The sequence below is a fragment of the Papio anubis genome, chromosome 14 (genome assembly GCF_008728515.1).
Source record: "Papio anubis isolate 15944 chromosome 14, Panubis1.0, whole genome shotgun sequence".
NCBI lineage: Eukaryota > Metazoa > Chordata > Mammalia > Primates > Cercopithecidae > Papio > Papio anubis.
In genome coordinates, this window is record NC_044989.1 from 74,906,692 (window position 1) to 74,918,836 (window position 12,145).

At 45.3% G+C, this 12,145-nt stretch overlaps 1 protein-coding gene across 3 annotated transcripts in view; it reads left to right on the plus strand.

The window, feature by feature from the left end:
- The first annotated feature begins 4,282 nt into the window (after nt 1-4,282).
- The window catches only part of SEMA4F (ssemaphorin 4F), a 28,286-nt gene continuing 20,423 nt past the window's right edge, over nt 4,283-12,145 (plus strand). For 2 of the 3 annotated variants that reach the window (XM_021925003.2, XM_021925004.2), the window contains exons 1-3: nt 4,283-4,571; nt 6,594-6,745; nt 7,597-7,656. In XM_021925003.2, the coding sequence (XP_021780695.2) occupies nt 4,427-4,571; nt 6,594-6,745; nt 7,597-7,656 (357 nt within the window). In that variant the 5' untranslated portion in view covers nt 4,283-4,426. Of the gene's footprint in view, nt 4,572-6,593; nt 6,746-7,596; nt 7,657-7,885; nt 7,985-12,145 lie in introns of all 3 variants that reach the window. The other variant, XM_003908853.4, reaches the window with a different exon arrangement.

The following is a 12,145-nucleotide window of genomic DNA, read 5'->3' on the forward strand; positions in this document are numbered from 1 at the left end:
TCTTCCCCCCATATAGTCCAAATTAGCCTTCCTGTCTCTAATCTCCAGATTATCCTTTCCACTGATGTTAGAATTGTCCTTGTAAAAATATTTTGATCATATTCTTTGTCTTAAAAACGGCTTATGTTTCCTTTTTGGTTAAAGGGTCCATTATAACTGACCCCACCTACCTTACTAGGCTCAACCCCAACATTAACTGTCTTACTCCCCTTTGTGTTGCTGTGCCAGAATACCACAGAACAAGTAATTTATAAATAAAGGAAATGTATTCTTAAATTCTGGAGGGTAGAAATCCAAGGTTGAGAATCCCACATCTAGTGAGGGCATTCTTTCTGTGTCATCCCATGGCAGAAAGCAGAAGGGCAAGGGAGTACAAAAGAGCAAGACAGCAACAGGGAGCTGAACTCACTTTTACAACAAACCCACCCTTTCAGTAACTAACTTACTTCCAAGATAATGACATTAATCCATTTATGGGGGTAGAGCCCTTATGACCTAATCACCTCTTATTAGGACCTACCTCTGAACACTGTTCCATTGGGTATTAAGTTTCCAGCAAATGAACTTTGGAGGACACATTCAAACTTGAGCACTAGCCTCACTCCAAACCATACCACCTATTGCTCTTACCTACTATTAATTTCTTTCTGTACCCTCTATAGCATTTATTAAAAATATGCAAAGAACTGTACCAGAAATGGAGACTATGACATAAGAATTGTTTTCTGAGGGTGACAAACTATAATGGTCATGAGAAAGCACCTTGCAGACTTTAAACTACAAGGAGTGTAACTGACCAAGGGCATCAGCTGCTGCCTTAGAAATCTACTGCCACATTTCCATGGAGGCCCTCTTCCCAGCCACTGACTGAATGTGGTCGAGATACTGAGGCAGACCCATTCCTGGGAAACAATGCAGTCCTCACACAGCACTCCTCTAATGGCCAACATTGGCTTGATGATTTCCCAACAGTCTTGCTGAACTATACTCCAGTCTGGAGTATAGTATGTGGAAGAGGAGTGGCAAAGATGAAGCAGTAGAGTTAGGCAAAGGGCCAGAACATATACGATCTGTGGACTATATTAAAGACTTTGGATCTTATCTCATAGCAAAAATGGAGTGGGCTAGAATGGGGAGATAAACTGAAGTGTTTAAGCAGAAGAGTGACATGATCTGATTTGTGTACTGGAGAGAACGTTCTCCCTGCCTTTCCTGACTTAAAAGGAATGGATTGGGGGCTAAAATTGGGGTGGTGGCAGCGGGGCACAGGGATAAGACTAGAGTAGGAAGTAGCCCAGGCAAGAGAAGATAGTTGCTTGAATTAGGGTGTTGGTAGAGGGGACGCAGAGATGTGGGAGGAAATATTTAGGAGTTAAAATTAACAGGCCTTTGTGATTGATTCGATTGATTAGGAGGAATCCAAAATGACAGGGCCTAGAACACAGTAGGCATTCAATGAATACTTGTTGAATAAACGAATGCAAAGTCTCTGGCTTAGACAGCTGGAAAGACAGTAGTACTATGTATAGAGATGGGAAACATTGGTTTTAGCATCTACACAATTACCAGGATGCTATGAGGGTGGGGATGACACTTCAGTTTTGGGCATGTTGAAATCAAGGTGCCTGTGCTTACATTATGTGGAAATGTCCACTAGGCTCTTGGATGTGTGTGTCAGAAGCTGAAGAGAAAGATATTGCCTGGAAATGTAGATTCATAAAATCATTGTTAACTAAATTAGTATGAATGAGACTACATAGAACAGTGAGTTTTTTTTTTTTTCAAAGTGGGGATCTCAACTCATTAATGAGTAGTAAAATCAATTTAGTGGGCTGCAACCAGCATTTAAAAAAATGGAGTAGAATAAAATGCAACATGATAGGGGAAAAAAATGAGAATTTAGCTCCTGAAGTAAAGGTAAATATGATGTAAGTATGACTTTGCTAAAAATTTAACTCACTAATATGTACATTAAGTACATGAATGCATGTACTTAAGTGTGATTAGGTTGCAATGTAAAATGAAGCTCTTGTTGTATGTTTTTTCATATGCAAAAAAATTGGAAAAAGATTTTTGAAAAAAATCAAAAGACAAAATAACCAATAAATGATGTTCAGAGAAGGGACTAAGGCCTAGGCTAGACTGATGAGAAGCAGCTTAGGAAAGGCATATAGTGGTGCTAGAGGAAGAAACTCAGATGGGGGTGCAGGGGGGTGGACAGGGGCTTCCATTATGTTGAGGTTGGTTTTAGAAAGAAGATTTCAGAGAGACGATTTGAAGTGCTGATCCCAAATGCCTGATTTTCCCTCTAGGCTAAGCAATTTGAAATCAGGGACCAGGTCTTTTTTTTTTTTTTTTTTTTTTTTTTTTAGGAAGGCTGGAGTGCAATGGTGTGATCGTAGCTCCCTGCAGCCTTGAACTCCTGGGTTCAAGTGATCCTCCTGCCTCAGTCTCCTGAGTAGCTGGGACTACAGGTGTGTGCCACTTGCTATTATTATTATTTTGCAGAGACAGGGTCTCACTATGTTGACCTGGCTGGTCTCGAACTCGTCTTCAAGTGATCCTCCTGCCTCAGCCTCCCAAAGTGCTAGGATTACAGGTCTGAACCACCATGCCCAGCCAAGGGACCATGTCTTAATCTTCTTATCTCTAGTACTTAGTAAAATGCCAGGCATATAGTAGGCCCTTAATAACTGTTGAAAGAATAAACTAGAACTAGTACTTGCACTTTAGAAAGATTATCCTGATGGCAGTCTGGAAGGGGAGGGATTGGAGGTAAGGTTTTTGTTTTTTAAATGAACTATCATACAGTCCAGGTGAATGATGATGATGTACTGAACGATGATGATAATGGAAAGAAAAGGATGGATTTAAGTTATTTTTTAGTCGGATTTATAAGGACATAGTGACTTCTTACATATGGGCATGGTAGCTAGTCTCCAGGAAAGGAGGCTGAAATCCTTGTTCCCACTGAAATCCCTGTATACTACCTGATGAAGTCCCCTTCCACAGTGCATCAGGGCTGGCCTGTGTGACAAGTAAAATATGGCAGAGTGATTGTGTGTTACTTCTGAGGCTAGGTCACAAATATATCATTTGCTCTTTTGCCTTGTTCTTTTTGATCACTTTCACTGAGGAAGTCAGCCCATTTTGTGAAGACATTAAATCACCCCCATGGAGAAATGCATGTGGAGAACAACCTTCACTTACTGCCAACAGCCACTACCAATTTGGCAGGCATGGAAGTCAGCCATCTTGGAAGTGGATCCTCCAGCCCCAGGCAAGCCTTCAGTGGACTGCTGCCCCATTTGATATCTGGACTGTAATCTTGTGAGAGACTTGGAGCCAGACCATCTAGCTAAACTACTCCTAAATTTCTGACGCAGAGAAACTGTGAGAGATAATAAAAGTTTATTCCAAATGTCTGATTTTCCCTCTAGGCTAAGCAATTCGAATTCAGGGACCATGTCTTTTGTTTGTGTTTGTTTTAAGCCACCAAATTCTGAGGTTAATTTGTTACATTTGTTTTGCAGCCTAGATAACTAATACAATGGGGGTGAAAAAGAAGAAAGCAAAGATTACCTGCTAAATGCAGACTAAGTGGCTGAAGAAGGAGCTAGGGTTGGGATGAAGGAGATGGTGAGTTATGCTCAGGACCTATGCTTGCCTTGTTTGTAGGATATCCAAGTGGATATGCCCAAAGGTAGTCTTTGTTCCTCGCCCTCAAAGTCCTACCAACCCTAGAAGACTCAGTTGAAATGTCACCTCTTCTAACCTGGTCCTTCTGCACGTTATTATAGCAAACATGCATTGCTTCGTATTGCAATTATCTATTTGCAGTTATTTGTTTACATTTGGAAGCCCCACTACAGTGTGAACTCCCTAGGGCAAGGGCTGTGATTTTTAGTATTTTCTGCACAATCGTGTATGTGTGCGCGCGTTACTCTGTGCCTGCCCAGCACATAAGCAGCTGTCCTTAAATGCTTGCAAAGTATTAATTTTGAGAAACTTGGTGCATGTATCCACGTCCTCTTATTAGTAAGTTTTCCTTATTAGTACAGCTATGGGCATTTGAGTTTTTGGGGTGGCCGGGACAGACTCGCTACTCGAGGTCCCTGAGTGGCAGCCCCAGCCGACTTCCGAGGCAGAACTCCCACCTTCACCTGGGTCTAGCTCCGCCTCTGCCTGGGTTAGGCCTGTCCTCCCCTCAGCCCCGCCTCCACTCAATCCCGATTGACTGGAGGAAGAAGGCGGCCCGACCATTGGCCCCTTTTTGAGGGGGCGGAGCCAGGCGGTGTTTCATCCCTCAGCCTCAGGCCGAGCCGGACCAAGCCGAGGGGACCCGAGTGGGGCCGAGGCCGGTAGCCCTGCGGCCCTGAGCAAAGGCAGTAGCTTGCGCCGCACCCGCGGCCAGGCGGAGCCAAAGATGCCGGCCTCTGATGCACGGCCCCGCCCGGGTCCCGGGCCGCCTACAGCCTCGCCCTTCCCTCTGCTGCTACTGGCGGTGCTGAGCGGCCCGGTATCCGGCCGCGTCCCCCGCTCGGTGCCCAGAACCTCGCTTCCCATCTCTGGTAAGGCGCGGGCGCCCACGCCCTCAGCCCTTCGCGCCCACACCCACACCCACCTGCTCCCCAGACCGCGCGGCGGGACCCGGGCCTCTCAGCCTGGTGTATGGCGTTCCACGCCGCCCACGCCCTGCCGGGACACGGGCGAGACCCTCGCACTTCACCGCATCCCCTCTGCATCCCCCCCGCGCCCCGCAGCTCCGCATCCCCAGCCTGGGCCTCGCGCCTCGGCTCCCACGACACGCCCAGGCTGCCCCAGCGGGCCCTATTCCCAGAACCGCGGTAGCGTCCAGTCCTCACCGTGCGGACACTGAGGCCCAGAGCTCGGGTGGGGGCTGCCAGAGGTCGTTCATTTCGAAGTTCCGTCTCCCTTAGTCCCCTGTTTCCCCGCACACACACCTGGGTCCATCATTCCAGCTTGACGCCAACTCTGCTTTCAGACCCATCAGTCTTTCATTCTACTCTAGCTTTCCATTCCAGTCCCCAGCTCAGCATTTCCATCTTCTCCAATTCATTTCCCTATCAGTTCTACACATCATCCGAGCCTCTTGGCCCTTCTCACAGCCCTAATCTTCCTAACCCTCCTCCTGCTCCCCTAACATCTCTGACACCAGCTCCCATTCTCCCATTGTTGGATCCACGTGAACTCTCCTAACTTCCTCAACGTTCCTTGCTGCGTCTCTGCCCATTCCCTACATTGAATATTGGTAAACCATTCAATGTGCTGATGTAAAGTTCTGCTTAAATGATTTTTCAAGTCTTCAGAAGGAAAAATAGAGGAGGGGGATATGATCCTTTGAAAAGATGTGGAAGAAGCTAGGAGACGTCACAAGGTTAGAAGTGATCATTGGAGCGATTCACATTTTAGACTGCTGAGGTGGATATGAGCGTGGCCATGAATCTTGTCTTCTCAGTGGGGATTGAGTGTTATCAGCACCTTGGGCAGACAGAACCAGTGAAGCCAAGAGTACCACCTGTTGGCAACAACTCTGGACTGGTTAATAGTAGTTTAGAGTTTAAACTCAGACGAGTGCCATATAGGAATGCTGTGATTCCCGAAGGCGAAGTTGTGGCCAGAGCCTGGGGTTTCAGTTTGCACCGAGCAGTAGCCACGAAGTAAGTTGAGATTGCCGGGCTGAGTTGATGTGCAGGCATCTAGAGATGTCTAGATGGCAAGCAAGGTGAAGCGGAGTTGAGGATATGAGGGGAAGTTAGTTGATCCAGGGCTTATACTAAGCATGACAGAGTGGGCAGGATACAGCACAGAGGTAAGTATGGGTGTGGGAGGATGGAGTGGGTGGGACTCACATCAGCACATCTAGGAATGAATGGGTTGGTGTCCATTCTACCCTCTTGAGGGTACTGAGCAGAGGAAGCAGGTAGAGCAGAGCTGTATTGGTGCAGGGGTAGGGTCCCCAGAACCAGAGGTTGAGCTAGGAAGGTAAATTCGTGCCAACTTATTCCAATCTTTAAATAGATAATAATTTTGAATGCTGATATGAGGTTTAGATTTTTTTTTTAAATGGAGTCTTGCTCTGTCACCCAGGCTGGAGTGCAGTGGCGTGATCTTGGCTCACTGCAACCTCCGCCTCCGGGGTTCAAGCAATTCTCCTGCCTCAGTCTCCCAAGTAGCTGGGATTACAGGTGCCTGCCACCACACCCAGCTAATTTTTTGTATTTTTAGTAAAGATGGGATTTCACCATGTTGGCTAGGGTGGTCTTGAACACCTGACCTCAAGTGATCCACCCACCTCAGCCTCCCAAAATGTTGGGATAACAGGCGTGAGCAACTGCGTCTGGCTAGTGCTCTATTTTTATAGAAAAAGCATACTTACCCACTGGATTGTGTGCTAAATATTCTGGCCTCATCTATCTCTGGTTCACTTGTCAAGGCTCCGTTTCTCCCCCATGGCTGCTAAATAAATGGTACTTGGAAGAAAACAAAAATTGGCCCGTTTGGTTTTGCTCTTGTGGACTCGACCCTTAGGAAACAATGGCTAACATCACTCTCTCCTGTCTTCCTGCCAGAGGCTGACTCCTATCTCACCAGGTTCGCTGTCCCTCAGACATACAATTACTCCGTTCTCCTTGTGGATCCTGCTTCCCACACACTTTACGTTGGCGCCCGGGACACCATCTTCGCTTTATCTCTGCCCTTCTCAGGGGAGAGACCCCGCAGGGTGAGAGACGAGAGGGAAGGACCCCTGACCCCGTAGCATGTGATTAAATCTATGATTTTATGAGTGTGTGTGGGGGGGATTTCATAATAGCTAAAGATGTAACCGCAGGGGTAGTAGGAGGGGGTGAGTTGGGAGACATCATCCACTTTGTTTTCTTAGCTAAGAGTATGGGGGATCAGGGTGACTGGGGAGGATATGAAGGAGGTTCATGATGATGGGGAGGAGACCACAGTGACCAGGTTTCAGGTGACAATGGGCAGAGGGATCATTAAAATTACAATAGGGAAACAGCTTTCAATTTTTTTTTTGACCATTATTAAGAACTATACAGTTGGAGCATCCCTAATCTAAAAATCCAAAATTCAAAATACTCCAAAATCTGAAACTTTTTGTGTGCCAACATGGCACTCAAAGGAAATGCTCATTGGAGCATTTTGGATTTTGGATTTTTGAATTAGGGATGCTCAACCAGTATGTATTCTGTGAATATCCCCGAATCTGAAAAAATGTGAAATGTAAAACACTTCTGATCACAAGCATTTCAGATAAGGGATACTCAGTGTGTACTGTGTATTGTGGCCCAGTACATAATTATGTACTGAAAGAAACCTTTCTTGAAACAATATCTACTCTCTTATATTTTGATATATTCTATTTCATTAAAAATGATGTTGGTCATGATTTCACAATTGATTTTATTACTCATTAATGGGTGGGGACCTCCATTTGAAAAACAGTGCTCTAGGGGGACTTTTGAAGTTCCCAAACTGATGGAGGTTTAATCTCCTCTAACATTGTGGGAGTTTGATGTTAGGGGAATCTGGGTGAAATGATCACTCCTCCTTTCTCAGATTGACTGGATGGTTCCTGAGGCTCACAGACAGAACTGTAGGAAGAAAGGCAAGAAAGAGGTAGGTGTAAATCTGAGTCCTGTCTTGAGTGTCAGTTGAGACCTTGGCCCAGCCCTGACTCTCAGTCCCCTGTAATGCTTCCATCCCAATGGGCCCAGGCAGAGACTCTTAACACCATGCCATCACCCATCATCTCCGATCCCAAAGCTGCGTCTGACTGTCCTGACATTACCTTACCCTTCCTTGTACCTGCTGCTTCTGATTCTTTCTAACCATCTCTGACCCCCAGGACGAATGTCACAATTTTGTCCAGATTCTCGCCATTGCCAATGCCTCTCACCTCCTCACTTGTGGCACCTTCGCTTTTGATCCGAAGTGCGGGGTTATTGTGAGTGACAGGGGTGGGAGGAGAGGGAGAGGGTGCCTGCACCAATGTGAGTTACTTGGGGTGGTGATGGGAGGATGGGAAGGGTTTTCTGTGAGCTACCATGATCGGGGCATGGTCAAGGCAACCATTGTGCATGATAAGCATTGGGTGTAGGGGCTGTCCTCATGGGATGAGGGTATGTGTAAACCACTGAGGGAGGGAAAGGGAGGTTGTCTGGAGAGGGTAAGATATACAAAGTGTAAAGAGAGACGTAGTGGGATAGTTAAGGAAGTTAGGGATGCTGGTTGGGCTGGGGAAACAACAAATCCAGGGAGAGACTTCAGAAACCAGAAACTCATGTTTCCCTTGCCCTGTGCATGCTTTGTCCAGGCAGCCTGGGTTCATTTCTTAATTAGTGAAGCCCATTGCCTGTTTCTTCCTTTCATAGCATGTGACTGTATCTTACCACCTTCTCTTACTTCCACTGCCAACTTCATTATGTGTGGGCTGTGACTCTCCTCTCATGGCTTCTGATGTCATTTCCACTAATGTAATATCTGCTGGCCCCATATTCTGGATCTTGCCTTCAGGGCGGGCACTCTGTCAATCACGTTTTCTTATAGATCTTGTTTATTGCTGCTCAAGGCCTGGACATCACCACCCTCAAACACAGGCAGGCTTGGGACATGTGTATCCCTAATCACATCTAGGCTAGTCATAATCTCTGGGACTGATGACTGTTTCTGAACTCCCAGCTTTTCCCATCAGTTACACAGTAGTCAGCACTGGTGTTCTGGCAACTCACATTTGTGACAAGCCCCTGGGGTGAGTCAGAAGCCTCGCATATCCTTTATATCCAGTAGCTTCCCTTTCTGCTCTGTAGAGCAATAGGAGGGAGTATAACAGCTCCCTTTTTTGACCTAATCCTTAACTGTAGATCTTGTCTTGACTCTTCTGCAGTCCTCAGTAATCCTTGCCACCTGGATCAAGTCAGTGTGTATCTCTAAACCCCTCTTTGTTGCATACCACCCTCATATCTCTGGCTTAGGATGCTAATCATAATCATATGCATGATTGCTCCAGTTAGTCGCCCTGGGCTGCCTTGGGGTGGGTTGGACTTATGTTGAGTCCTTTTCATAATGCAAGTGATACAGGCTCCCTACCAGCATCTGGATAGCTCCCTCATTCTAGAAAGGTTCTCAGTTCAGGGTGGTGGTGAAAATCTCTGTATTCCCTCAGGTAACATTGAGGTCTGATTTCCCTACAGTTTTCCTTAAGTTTGTAAGGTAGCAGTGGTACTGCCATTGCCATATTTGTCCTTTTCCATTCTGCCAGGCTCGGGGATCCCATGGGTATGAATGCCAGAGCCATGGCTTATAGACAGTGTGATTGTTCCAAGTTAGTCTCCTAGGGCCTTTAATTCTTCCTTGTTTCTCTGAGGTGGGACTCTAGTGGTTGTTATATAAGGTATCGAGACAGAAAATGTTCTTTCTGGACATACCTATCAGGATTGGTGTGACTTGGATGCCTGTCTCTTCTCGAGGAACATCAGCAATGAAGAGTGAAGCCAGGGGTCTATGTCCTGAACTCCCACAAATTCAGCTCTTTCCCTGAACCCTCCTGTCTAGCAGGCTTATGAAATGAGGGCCCATCCTTTGGTCAAGGCTTGTCTGAAGGAGCATATAGAGACTAGCCCCAAAAGGTCAGCTCTGGTAACCCTTTGATACACATCCTGTCTGCTCTGTAGACGTTTTGAAAGTTCTCTTCTGCCTTAACCTGTCTTATCCTACTACCCAGCAGCCCCAGTCTGCTTGACCAAGTTCTTCCTTTATCCTCACTGCTGAACCTCTCATGATGACTGATGACTTTGAGACTGTATATAAACAATTATCTGAGAGCTTTGTTTTGGACACAGCAACTTGCTCAAAGTTGATCGTGGAGAAATGAAGGTTCTTAATAAAGGAAGTTCAAGCATTGGATCTAAGGGCTCCCACAATGTGGAATGCTGTCCTTCAGTGATAGCTCATTGAACATTGGAGGAAAATATCGTAATTTGTTTTGTTGAGGGACCTCCAGCAGTTAACAGAGAAAAATGTTAGACTTCTAACAACAACAACAACAACAAACAACAACAACGGCAACCATTCAACTGAATGTCTGCTTTGATGAAGACTTGGTATTAGGTACTTTACATTAAGGATTAAATTTAATTCTTACCACCGCATCATGAGATTTAGGTATTATTTCCATTTTACAAGTAAGGAAACTGAAGTTCAGAGAAATTAAGTATTGTGTCTAAGATTGTATAGCTAGCAGAGGCAGAACCAAAATTTAAACCTGTGTTTGTCTCTGGCTCTGTTCCACTATCCTGTCCGTTACTCTAGCCTGCAGCCCAGAAGACCTTATCTGTCTTCAATTTCTTGTGGCATTTGATGTGTTTCATGTACTAGGAACCATCTTTCTTTTCTTTCCTTTTTTTCTTAGCCGTCTGGGAAAGGTCCTTTCTATGCCTTGAACTCCTCTTGGCCAAGGCCAAAGGACCGGTTCCAACCCATAGCTCAGAGAGAGCCTTCCTGTCCAGCTCTGGCCTTCAGCTTCAGGGACTTTGCTTTACGACAGCTGATTTTGAGAGACTATGCTGCTGACTGACACAATGACGATACAATGAAGAATCTCAACATTCAGATAGAGAATGTAGTGGAGTGGTCATGTCTCTTTCAGACCCAAGTTAAATGTCATTTTGACCATGCAATAATCATAACCTATCTAGTTAATAGGAGGCTCACTTCCTCAAAGGTTGGAAACCTGGATGACATGATGATGCCATTGGGGAAAACTAAAAGAGAATTAGTTTCGACATGTTGAGTTTTAAGGGGCAGCTAAGAAATCTCTGTGAGGAAGTCCAGCAGTCAAATAAAAATATGGGCTAGAGTTTGGAAGATACCAGATTTGGAGAGTTTGGGGAATGATTTGCACAGAATATCTGGCTGGAAAGAATGAATGAGATCTTTGAAGCATATGTGAAAGCGACTATGGATAGATTCTTAGGATACACATGTAGGAGCTAGAAAGAAGAAGAAGGAAATAGAGAAATAACAGGAGGGATTCCAGAAGGGTAGAGTTTCAGGAGAGTCAAGGAATAGAATATTTCAAGGAAGGGGGTGAATCAAAAGTATCCAATGGCACATAAAGAGAATGAGAACTGAGAAAAAGTTCATCCCTTTAGTCCTTGGAGAAATGTAAGGCAGTAGTTATAGGCATAGAAAACATAATTTATTTTCCAGGAATAACAGGTGATCTGGTTTGGATAGAACAAAGGTCATTTTGAGAAGTAGTTGAAAATAAGTAGGTTTGGCTAATGAGGTTGTACTCCAGGCAATACTGGGCTATTTTCTCATTCTCTTGCACAAAAATTTATTATTAAGTCAGTGACCAATACTTCAGAAGATTAATCTTGGGTGGCTATTAGAATAACTTGGTTGGTGGGGGTGGCTAGATGATGTGGAGAAAGGAGTTTACTGCCATGCTTTAGGTGAGAGGTAAGAAGGGAAGCAGCAGCAGGTACATACCACATCTCTAGAGTGCCCAGCCATTTTGTTAATCTCTCACCAAATCCATCTTTCTCCTGAGGTGAGGATGCTCCCACTGTCACACAGCTGGAGTGCTGTGCCTCTGTGGATCCCTCCATTCCAGCAGACTCTTCTGACCCAGCATTCCCTTTTTGGGTACTTCCAAAGTTTTAATAGGCCTTCTTCAAGACTCTCAGTTAAATAGAACCTTGTTTGCCATCTAGAGCAAGAGATGAGCAATTGGAGTGGGCTAATAGTACACTTATGTTTGGGGGATATATATTGATATTTCTGCAACAGCTACCATGGAAGTAATTAGGCTCCAATAACACCATATGCCCACCCCAGTTTGTGAACTAAAGATACAATACCTGGCATCTCCATGCCATAACTTTGACTCCCAACCAGCCACTGTTAACTTCCCTCTCAGTCCTAGGTTGAAATCATCCTTGTTTTTAGATGTTATCTTGAAGCCTCTCTTAGTGCCAAATGCTAGACTAAGGTAACTTCTGGCTGGCCATGATGAAGTTCTTACACCTCTTGTTCCTTGCCCAGGTCAGTCCCTCTGGAGTCCCTGGGTGAGGAAGGTACCTATCTACCACTCTCAAATTCT